The sequence below is a fragment of the Gossypium hirsutum genome, chromosome D09, assembly GCF_007990345.1.
Source record: "Gossypium hirsutum isolate 1008001.06 chromosome D09, Gossypium_hirsutum_v2.1, whole genome shotgun sequence".
Lineage (NCBI taxonomy): Eukaryota > Viridiplantae > Streptophyta > Magnoliopsida > Malvales > Malvaceae > Gossypium > Gossypium hirsutum.
The window spans coordinates 1,917,256-1,929,231 of NC_053445.1; the positions used below are offsets into that span (position 1 = coordinate 1,917,256).

Here is an 11,976-nt window from a genome sequence, read left to right on the forward strand (position 1 = left end):
TATTATCTCAATTTAATTTTAATTCTAAAAAAATTAAAATATATATAAATAAATATTTTCAAAAGATTTAAAAAGTTATATAATGTTTTTTTAATTTTATTTATTTATTTAGAAAGAAGAAAAAGAGATTTTTAATCAACAGGAAAATCTTTTTAAGACTTTATTTTCTTAAATATTTTTTATTTTTTTTAAATAATTATTTGATGAACCAACAGGAAAATCTTTATTCTACAAGTTATATTAGAAAAGTGTCCTGTACAATAAAATATTTAAAAAATAAATATAAAAAAAATAAAATACACTAGAGTATACCAACATATCAACTGTTTGAAAGTGACGTTCAAGTTAAAAATTTCCAACAAGAAAGTGAGTATTTTAAATGTTTCCTAAAAATTGAGTAACCTGAAATATACTTTACCCAAATATTTTTTTAACGCAGAACCAGACTTAAAATCTTAGTTATATAATTACATATATAAACCTTGGTACTCATAAGTACTATTAGAATAATGTAGAGTCGGAGAATCATATTTCCACTTATAATTTTCCCAACAGTACAGTAGTGGTCTTGACATAAAAGCTTCAATATCAACCTAGGTCCCAGGCAGTAAGGGTAAATCTTAAATTGATGTTGTATCAATACATATGCTTACATATTACTAACAGTACCATATAACACCTACAACGTTAATGATTTATCTCCTTCAACTTTCCATTTTCAATTCATCAAAAACTTTATTCAGTCCTGAGGATTTTCATTTAGTATTCAAGAGACCCCATTGATGCAACAGAACTTCTCAAGTCCTGTCTGCTCATGTAGTCACCGCAGTGGTTGCCATTGCTGCTGCTGGTGGTAGCGGTGGTGGTGGCGTTAAGCCTTTGGTTCGGAATAGAAGTAGCAGGATTCTGACCTTTCCCCATTTGCTGTACTTCAAGTGGGGATAGTATCTTGATATACCACACATTGTTCACGAATTCCCTGATGATCACAAAAGAACAATGAAAACCTTGAAACACATTAAACTATAAAGCCAATGTTCTAGCGATGCAAACTAGACTCAACTAGATAACTCCCAAGTATTTTAGATTGGTAATACAGACTCGACTCTAGTGAAGACTAATGACTGGTATAGCATCCAACCATACCTTCAACCTCAGTGAATGTACCATAAAGGTCATTGTACTAATAGTCGGATTGCATTTTATCTACTCTGCTCAAAAAATGGGCAAATTAACCAATGTATATTAGATCAACGAGCAAACTAATCCTATTAAAAATTTCATTCATTTCTACTGTTAAAAACTGATCCCTATATATCAGAATGAGGTGCACATGGCATGCCATGTGTAACTTTTTAATTAATCTGTCAATAATGCCAGTTTTTAACAGTAGAAATAGATGAATTTTTTAACAAAAATAACCAATTTGCTCTTTGATCTAACATACAAAAACTAATTTACCAATTATTTAGTAAAAGGGGCAAAATGCAACCCGATTCCTACTTCAGGAGCCTCCACGGTACTTTTATACCCTTCCTTAACCCATTCATTTGCTTGAAACTGTTTAGCATCAACAAATACTTTTAATCCTATACAGCACATTAAGAACACCGAAAATCCTTTTCTGGTTTGCCTTCGATTGATACCTCAAATTTTATATCTAAATTCTAGTAAATACCATTAAGTATATTTTCCAGTACTTCTAGTCTTCTAAACACTCAACTTTCCGGACATAAAATGTGTAGTTCTAGACTTATGGTCCCCACTTCCCCCCATGGTAGGCAATGCCTTCTCTTCCATAATTTTAGTCACTTGTAGACTAGTACCATAGATGCAATTTTAGAAGTTTCCTATTCTTAGGAACCAAGTATAGGAGACTATCAACAAGTTGTTAGATTTTTCTGGACCTGATAATCCACTAAGCATATTCCTACATCCATTTAAACCGACTACTCCATTTTCAGTATCACAGTATTTTCATAGATGCAATATTTCAACAAACATAGCTAGAATAAGCAATAATGAGAGCTATCATCAAGAAATTTGATGCAATAATAATACAGAGGTTTTTTCACAGCTATCTTAATAGTCCAGACAATTCTTTCAAGAATAAATAGTGCAGTTTGGAACTTACTGCCATGGGTCATCACCAAGGAGAAGAATATCGTTCTCCCTGTCAACAAATACAAGCTGCCAGCCTGATCTCTGAGGGTCCTCTAATTGGCCTTCAAGGCCAAATAGTCGAGCAAGCTCACAGCGCAGCTCATCATAGCTGCCAAACTTGGAAATATCCAATGAGCGCCCAAAGGACCCCGACTTGTGAACCTGTCAACACGCATTAGATAGAAAACCATGAGAATCACATGCCATGAGACAATCCAGTTATGAAGTTTAGACAGTCTCCAACAGATATCATCAAATCCAATACAGTATGACCAATACACAACTTTGTGATAACTAAACGAATTGATTTATACGCCATACTAACTAGATAAGACAGCTCCACATATTTAACCAATCTAAAAATAATCAAAGATACATTTGAAAATATAAGGGAAAATGCTATTACCTTGACAAAGGTTCCAGTTGGAGGGTTTACTTGGTCCACATTTTCAGAGGACTGCAAGTAACCTGATTCATCGACACAACTTGAGGCAGTCATGTCTGAATTAAGAGGAAAATCTGTGCCAGAAGCACTTGTGAAATTTGAAGCAGCGTACGGAAGGGACATTGAATCATTTTCATTTCTGATGCTTTTCGGGTTTGTCATCCCATGATGCAGCATAAGAGACGAAGAATCAATGCTAACCCCAAAGAGAAGATTGTTCTGTGGATCAGTTGCATTGTGGTAAGCAGAATACTCCCTTCCAGGAAATGGAGGTAATAAGTTGTGAAGTTCAGATGCATTTGATTGTGCAGTTCCCAACTGTTCAACCTGGGGAAGTACAGAGTTGGCCACTCTGGATGAAAGCTGTGGTTCAATAGCTGCAGGCTTGGACAAGAAAGTAGAAGAAGAGAGGATTGGGTTTGATCCATTCAAGTTGAGTAAATGGGAAGCTCCCATCTGGGATAATGAACCTAAGATACTTTGCATAGAAGAAACATCAGATGTAGCTATGGAGTTCCCAAGATGGTCGGAAAATGTCGACTGCTGGCATTGTGAATCAACAGCTGGCAGAGATGACTGCGCTTGGTTGGCTGACACAGAAGGAAAAGCAGGGATTACATTAGAAATCTGCTGCGGAACAGGTGGCAGTTGCTGTGTTTCTTGAGACTGTCGCTGCTGCTGCTGCTTCTGTCGCTGGTCATTGTACAAATTGGGGCACTGCAACTGCTGCAGAAGTTGAACCTGTGAAGCAGTCTGATTCTCAAGAAAACTTGGAAGAAACCCATTTTGTGTTTGGGACTGTTGTAACATTTGCCTCTGAACTAGAGCAGGCGACCCAGTGGATGTGCTCTGGTTTTGCTGGCATTGCAAGAGAGATTGAGAGCCTATTTTGGAGGAATCAACCGTCCTCATATCCTGAAGTGCTGCAGTCACCATTGCTTGGTAAAGATCAGGTTGGACACCTGGTATTGAAGAAGTATCAAGCCTTGGTTGCATCCAAGGTGCAACTCCAAATCCTTGGAAGTTTAAAGACTGAAGTCCTTGATCCCCAACCCCACCTTGAAGCCACATCAATTGGGAATTAATGCTCATATCACCATCTTTGAAAGCTGATAACAAAAAACTAAACTGATTCAGTACAGAAAAGGGAAACGCCAGGTAAAGAAGATACTCTGTGCAACTCCAATCATCAAATAGCAATGGTTTTAGCATACCATAGAAGGAGGGTAGTATAGACGGCCATGGTCGCTTCAGCCGCAGGGGGAAGGGAGATGGATACATAGGGAAGGTTGTTAACGGTTCAATCTCCCACAAGGAAACTCTTGGCTGCCTCTCTCCTGCAGTAGATTCATCCCAGCCAACCTGGAAATAGTAAAAGCTTTCATGTCAGCAATTAACGCATTGTCTTTTAAGCCAATTTGAAGAGGAGGAAAAGATCAAATATCAAAAATACAATAATGGACATAGAAACTTCAAAAAACCTTAACAGAGCGCCAATGCGAATTTGGCCAGCGAACAGGATCTAAGTCACTAATGCCAGTTATTGTACCCATGTATCTGCTTAAAAAAAATTGTTAAAACAACTGACCACCTATATTTGTCAATGATACTAAAGTCAATTCACTGATAAAAAAATATAAGTATTTACTTGAGGAATATAAACCATTACTGTGGAACACAACACCATAAACTATAAGCAATTTGGGGAAGCAAGAAAACATTCAGAAATCTAAGACCTACCGTCGGACACTTGACTCTTCTGTCTCAAACAGCATTCTAAATCGCATGCCTACAGAAACCCGGGTGTGAGAGATAGCTTTAACATACTTGGCAAGAGGAATGACAAACTCTGAAGGACTAGCCCTGCAATCAAGCTACTGTTAATGAACAAGTCTTTGTTGTACTAAGCATCAGCCTTTCTCAACTAGTATTAGGTAGTTGACCTTGGGTTGTAAAATATAGTAAAACGGCTATTGGTTGCAGCCGCATGAGCTGCAGCAGCAAGAAGACCAATGTGCATGCTATCACTAGATAAAACAGAAGAAGGCATAACAGTCTGAGGACGGTTTGCTCTCCGTATACCCAACAACAATTGATTCTTATCATTCCTGGTAAGAAAACCAAAAAAACAGAACAGGAATCAGAAAGAATATTGACTGCTTAGCAAGCTCATCGATCAGTAACACGACAAGAAACAGCAGTAAAGCAGTAACTGTCAACATAGAAATGTGCACCCTACAGCTAGCAAAGCTGAACCAAAACTGAAAACCAGACCAAAGCAATTTGACCAAGGAAAGTTGCCCAGAACGACCAGAACTAAAATTAAAAACAATTTGATTACAAAATAGCTTGAACCTAAAGCAACCCACACATAAAATGACCCAATTTTTTACTACCAGAAGTGACCCAACCCACTCAATTGGCACTTTTAGTGCACATAAGGCAATGCATGCCACTAGGCTCATCACTTCAGAAATGAAAAACATAGAAAATATATCCATATGCCAAAAAATATGCATTCATATTTGTTTTGCTGCCAAACCAAGCAGGATGATTTCACTAGATTGATTCAAGTCCCATCAGGGGTTTGAAAGCTATTATCAGAATACAGTCAATCAAAGAGCAAAGGACTAAGTCACCAAATAAAACTATTTACCAGATAAAAAGGACTGAGTCACCAGCAACTAGTCTCTTTGCACTTACAAAAACACTCCACCCAGTTGTAAGAAGATGCCTCTTTGGCTGACCTGCATATGAGAGCAGGGACAAACTGATTAATAGTTGGAAATGCAACCATTAAAATCCAAAACCTTTTCATTAAAAAAGTATCCATCTCCAAATTCATACAACATTGGATCTCATCAAGTAAATCGTGCATATTAGAAATATTCCCAAGTTCTCAGATGTTATTCTCACAGAATTGCTACCAGTTAATAGACAAGAGTATTAAATGTTTTCAACAAAAGCCCCAACATAGACAGCTGATTAAATATTTGCAATCCCCTCATTTTCTTATGAATGGAAAAGGACTTACAGACTTAGTCACATCAAAGCCACATCATGAAGATTATAAAGATAAATCGATTATGGCAAACTGCCAGAAATATGTTTCATTTCCATCCAACACATCCACCACATCTGAAGCATTTTTTTCAAAAAGAGTGGATTAAATTTACTTGCGAAGATCATCATACTTCACAATGTGCTAAGACCAACATGAACCAATATTTCAGTCCAGAAAAAGATGCCTGAACAAGTGAAAGGTGAGAAACAACTAAAACTTACTAAAAAATGGACATGTGGACTCAGCATAAACAGAGCATACAACCAGCAAAACAAACGTGAAAGCATTATTTGTAATATCTTATTAAGAAATATCCCATCCAATATTTTTTCCTTATTCATCAGAAAAAACTTCATTTGTAAGATTCAGACGTAACCGTAAAGAAAATATCTAAATCTCAGGTCCAAAGATTCTTAGCCACGATTTAACCAGAGCAAAAACTACTACAGAATATAACAAGGATATGTCCTGGCTCATCAACTAAATCTATCTTTATGAATTATCGTTTAAAACTTCTAGAAACAACCGTATAAAACACCAAACGGTTAAGAAATGTTACAGCACACCAAAAAGTTAATAAACAGAATATAAGCTTAATACAAAAATAAATAAATAATATGACAAATAAAACAATGAGATCATGAAAATTCGGAAGTTCATCAAAAAAACAAAGTTGGAACACATTTGAAAAAAGCTATTTTAATCACTCGCCTCGAAATATATGTCTAAATTTCCACTCATTGTCATGAAGATCCCTGGCAATCAACTCTTGAGCTGGTGGTTGCTGGGTGTAGTCCTGAAGGTACAATAAATATTTACTTTAGAAAAAACTAATTACAAAGTCAACATGCAATAATTCAAGTAAAAGCAGAAGCTAGTTAATTGAATTGCTTGTAACCAACTAAAACTTACAAGAGGAGGAAAGACTTTCTCAGCAGCACGGCGAGGAACAGAGAATCCTCCATGAGTGCTAGTGTCACTTGCTGTTAGTGTTTTACAAAAATAATTGGTTGGCTGTCTGCTGGGAGCACCTAGTTCTGCAGGCAGTAGGTAGACATCCTTTTGCTCTTGCTACAAGAATGCTTTCAAGTCAAGAAACAAGAAAAAGAAAAGATTACCAAGTACTAAATCTTCAAACAAAGTTTAAGTTCCATACTGGACTCAGTGGCTGCAAGGTCATTTGAGCATACACTTCATCTGTTTCCACATCTGCCTGTACTTGAAAGAATAAAAGACTTGATAAGCAACCAACTAAAGTTCCATAAAAACCAAGGTAGTCTATACAGGCATTTAACTTACATGCATGGTCACATTGTGAAGCTGACAGATAAGTTGTGGGGGTAAGCTCGGATAGTTCGGTATATGAGCATCTACTTCCTTGTTAGTAGAAGCAGCAACCTGCAGAGGGAGTCATAAACACCAAACGTAGGCTAAAATATCAGATGAATATACATTTCCTTATAGACTGCTCTTCCTTTTGAGGAGCTTCACCAGCAATTCATGCATTAACAACAAGAAAAGTGGGGATAAATTCAGCAATACTAAAATGGTAGGCCCAAGAAAATCATATCACTACATATCAATGGGAAAAGAAATTATATACCATCCTTACATAGCTTCTTAAACTCTGTATAATCATTAAAAAAACTTCTGCTAGTAAACTATGATAAATGATGCAGGCATACTTACCTGTTCACTATGACCTTGTGGAAAGTAAACAACTCGGCTTCCAACAGGTGGAAGAGAAACCAAAGGACCAGCACATGCATGCCAAAGTTCAGAATTCAAACATTTCTTCTCCCCTGTACAAAAATATTTCTCAATTTCATAATTTCGAAAAAAAAAATGAAAGTTCATACAGCTCTATGCTTAAGGAAACTACTAGAAAAAAGCTAAAAAGCAGATACCTTCCTGTGTTTGCTGATTCAACCCTGATGAAGAGAGTCTCATTCTTAAAATCTAAAAACAAAAAAGGGGTTTTTTTTTTCTATTCAAACGAAAAAAGAAAAGAAAAGAGTAGTTGAAAAAGGAAACTACAAGTACCCTAATTATTGAAGAACATTGAGGATTCATATAACATCATCCATAGTAAAAAGCAAAAGAAGGGAAAAAAACCCACCCCCCACCCCCCCTTTTCTCCACCAGAAGTTTCTAAACCTAAGTTTAAAATATCCAAATAAAAAATAAAAAACAGAACTACCCTTTACTCAGAAGGGCTTCATGAAGCTCAGATCTTACTTCTTTTTCACATTAAATTTTTTTATAAATAAAAAATAAAACTTTGTAAAGCTAAAAACCCTAGCTTTTTACTTCACCAGATCTCTGGTTTCTTAAGCCAAACTCTCATCCCAAAAATGTTCCTTTAGTCTGGAGCTGCTATTAGTTGAGTTATAGAAATAAAACTAGAAAATGATAACTTTTTTCAGATATCTATATATATTGGATTGTTTTTGGGTGCGTGTGTCAGAGAGAGCGCTGAAGGACTGAACTGCAGGTGGGGAATGGGAGAGAGAGAACCAAAAGTAATTTTTTTAAAAATATAAAAATAAAACAGAAAAGGTGAAATCAGCAATCAGTCCAGTAAATTTGGTATGTACTATGTATTCTATTTACATTATTTAATTTATTGAAAATTTCAAATACATGTGATATTTTTATATATTTATCCAAAGTAATAGCCTGACCTATTAATAAATTTTTTTTATTATTTAATTATAAAAAATTTATAAAATGATCATTTAATTATTTAATTTATTTTTTTGTCATCAATTAGCTTATATAAAAACAAAACACTCGAAAATTTAAGATAATTAGATGATCAAATAATATAAAATTGAATAATTCAGTAGCTATTTTGTAATTTTTCATAATTGATTAACTAAAAAAAATATTAATAGTTAGATGACCAATTTGTAACTTTTCATAATTAGATGACAAAAAATTGAAATTTACTATTAGTTAAGTGACTATTAATATAGTTTACCATTTTATTAAATTATCTTTCGAATTTCTAGAAGTCTAATACTTGCCTCAAATGACATTACACACTTGTATAAGTATCATGGAGATTTTTTTTATTAGAAGTTAAATTGTATTTTGCTTATTTTACTCAAAAATGGATAAATTAATCTTTGTAAGTTAGATAAATGAGCAAACTACTCATATATGTTAAGATTTTCACTATTTCAACTGTTAAAAATTGACATGCCTGACGAAATAATTAGATAGTTACATGTGGCTTGCCACTTGTACCTCATACTAACATACAAAGACTAATTTTAACAAAATAAATAGATAAATTTTTTAACAAAAAAAAGACTAATTTACTTTTTAATTTAACCTAGAAGACATAATTTACTTTTTTTTTTAATTCAACTTCAAACTAAGTGCAGAAGTGAATTATTAAAAAAAAGAAGTGAAGATATTAAGTGTTTATGAGCCAAACCCAATTTAAAAATATGTTGAACACTTAAAACTCTGCTAAATATATATATATTTGTTTTTTATAAAAATTAAAAGTTAATCTTTAATAATTGTATTAATTTTTAAATATACATAACTAAAATATATTTAAATGCTTAAATTTTTGTATATAATTATAAGGCTTTGTTTAGCATTACTTCTCGAAAGTATTTTTGTACTCTCAAGAAGTAATGCTAAAAAATATTTTTTTTATATAATTATAAAATATAAAATATTTTGTTTAAAATATTTTTTTGGGTTAAAAAGCACAGTTAAAATTTTCTGTTTCTTATTTTGGTTAAAGAAATATTTTTGCAAAAAACTTTTAAAAAACTCAAACGCTCTCTCTGACACACGCACCCAAAAAAATCCAATATATATTTATTTCTGAAAGAAGTATCATTTTCTAGTTTTATTTCTATAACTCAACTAATAGCAGCGACAGACGAAAGGAACATTTTTGGGATGAGAGTTTGGCTTAGGAAACCAAGATTGGTGAAGTAAAAAGCTAGGGTTTTTAGCTTTACAAAGTTTTATTTTTTATTTATAAAAAAAAATTAACGTGAAAAAGAAGTAAGATCTGAGCAAAAATGGCCTCACGAGGAGGTAAAAACTCGTACCGATTATCCACATGTTGATATATTCGCGTGGAATTTAATCCAATTCTCATTCGGACTCCCTTGGAAGTCGATAGGATGCAGATCATTGAGGTCCTGATGTGCCACTAGAATCAATTGCTTGAACCCGACGCAACACCCTATCCGACTCATGCATCTCCACGGTAGCGTACATTACTAATGGCACTTTCACGTGCCAAATGCTGGGATTCACCAAGAATTCTGACAGGATGTATTCCCAAATTGTCGGATCCTCGTATGGCGTCCATACAAATTATATTAAAATATAAAAAAATTAGTTATATATATTATTAAATCTCAAATCAAATATCGTAATAAAATAATTCAAATTAGAAAAAATACTTACCTCTGCTTTAGAACGTGGGTCTAACAGAATCCTTATATCTCACAACTCCTTCGGTAGTCTCGCGTAACTCGGCCCATGATCCCACCTATTGAAATAACTTGTTAACAGAATCATTTAAACTTTAAATTATTTTATCATGGTAAATAGGTTATCTAATGAATTTTACCTTGTTACAAGTGGGAACGTGTAAGGGTAGTTTGCTTCATGACGTAAAAATGACAATCGATACCGCGCATATGAATGCAGTAGTAGCATGCAAACACCAATTTTAATTTTTCGTAGTTACGTCGCCCGACACATCTCCCAGTATAAGGTCACCCGACACATCTCCAGTATAAGGTCGCCAACACAGCAAATCCCCAACTGAGTTTGCCCGCTTCTCTAAAGTTGACAAGTTTCAACAACCACCTTAAATGGACGAGATTTCATGACTTATCTGGCATTAGGATACCCCTTGATTATCATAAGGATGCGAGTCGGAGCGTGTTGTTCTCTTTCGAGTTGTTCTCTTTCGACTTCAATCGAATCCTCATCGAGCTCACCAAAAATTCTTCTTAACCAAGCTATTTCTATCTGGCCTCCAAAAATTGTCTCCGGAACCAGCCCTAAAAGTTCATTGCATACAATTTTCCAATTAGCGTGAATAGTCTCAGTCACTACGAACCCATCCACTGGTAACCCGAGCTGTAATTGTACATCTTCCAAAGTGATAGCACATTCGCCACATGAAAGATGAAAAGTGTGCGTCTTGGGTCTCCACCTTTCCACCAACACGCTTACGAGTGTCGGGTCCAACTTACACCCTCTATCTACAAGGGTCATGTGCAGAAAGCTAGTTTCTCTCAAGTATGGTTCGATTAAGGGTGATGGAGGAGCGGGTAGATTACGAATTTTGGATTATAAAATTTGATCTTCTGCCTATTCAAGGAAAAAAATAAAAAATATTAAATTCAAATATAACAAAAAATATAAAAATTATACAACATTAAAATATAATAAGAAATATTCTTACCATTTGCAATTGATCGACGGAAACGTGGTTCTTAACATGATGGATTAGAGAATTTGTCATTGATAATTTCAAAAAACCCAAAATAATTTGTATTAGAAAAAATAATTTAAGAAAATGTTGAGATAATTTAATTAATTAATTAAATAAAATTGAGAGAGCAAAAAAAAATAGTGAATTTAAGTGGGTATTCTTAGGAATTTGAGAGAAAATTAAGAATGTGAGAGAGTTGAGATTGAATTGGAAAAGAAAATGAAATGGGGGGTTATAGTAAAAAAATTGACCATTTGGAGGGGTAACGACTAATTAAATAGTCATTGGAAAAGTAGTCGTTTTTTTTTTTTGAACCGTTGGGGAAAAACGCTTCCAGCGTTTTCCAGGCAACACACTGAAAACGCTTCCAACTGGAAGTGTTTTTCCTACAAATCACTTGAAAACACTTCCAACTAGAAGCGTTTTTCAAAAGATGGCCTATTCCCGTAATTTTTTCTAAAATTGGCCTATTCATGTAATTTTTTTTCCGGCATTAATTGGTAAATTAGTCGAAATCAGCAATCAATTAATACATTTTTTGTTTTGAAGGTTGAAAACTTATACAGTTGTATTCTATATAGATTGTTAAATACATGTGATATTTTTATATATTTGTCAATGGGTAAACTATACTGGTAGCCACCCAACTATTAATAAATTTCTTTTTTGGTTATTTAATTATGAAAATTTACAAAATGATCATTTAATTATTCAATAAATTCTAAAAAATAAGGTTGTTTAGTAAATTTTGAAAAATATAGGAGTGGGTTCAACTTTTATTTTTTATCAGGTTGTGTTTTATTAGATTTAATGAGT

General features: G+C 34.0%; 1 protein-coding gene across 2 annotated transcripts; it reads right to left on the minus strand.

The window, feature by feature from the left end:
• Positions 1–512: 512 nt before the first annotated feature.
• On the minus strand, positions 513–8,185 carry LOC107939032 (auxin response factor 6). Of its 2 annotated transcripts, XM_016872318.2 has the most exons (14): positions 7,580–8,185; positions 7,362–7,474; positions 6,972–7,070; positions 6,829–6,885; positions 6,585–6,743; positions 6,384–6,468; positions 5,265–5,355; positions 4,552–4,716; positions 4,349–4,471; positions 4,090–4,165; positions 3,823–3,970; positions 2,570–3,717; positions 2,135–2,325; positions 513–979 (listed from the first exon to the last, which is right to left on the minus strand). In XM_016872318.2, the coding sequence occupies exons 1-14, from the start codon at positions 7,620–7,622 to the stop codon at positions 760–762; spliced, it is 2,718 nt and encodes a 905-aa protein (XP_016727807.1). In that variant the 5' UTR covers positions 7,623–8,185; the 3' UTR covers positions 513–759. The 2 variants fall into 2 exon arrangements, with proteins under 2 accessions (XP_016727807.1, XP_016727808.1); XM_016872319.2 differs by lacking the exon at positions 7,580–8,185 and having other exon boundaries at positions 6,829–6,890; positions 7,362–7,476.
• Positions 8,186–11,976: the final 3,791 nt, after the last annotated feature.

Coding starts and splice junctions, on each gene's coding strand:
- LOC107939032 (XM_016872318.2), bottom strand. CDS start 7,622: ATGAGACTCTCTTCATCAGGGTTGAATCAGCAAACACAGGAAG. Junction 4,166..4,348: donor GAAGAGTCAAGTGTCCGACG/GTAGGTCTTAGA, acceptor TTTTTTAAGCAG/ATACATGGGTACAATAACTG. Junction 3,971..4,089: donor CGCATTGGCGCTCTGTTAAG/GTTTTTTGAAGT, acceptor TACTATTTCCAG/GTTGGCTGGGATGAATCTAC.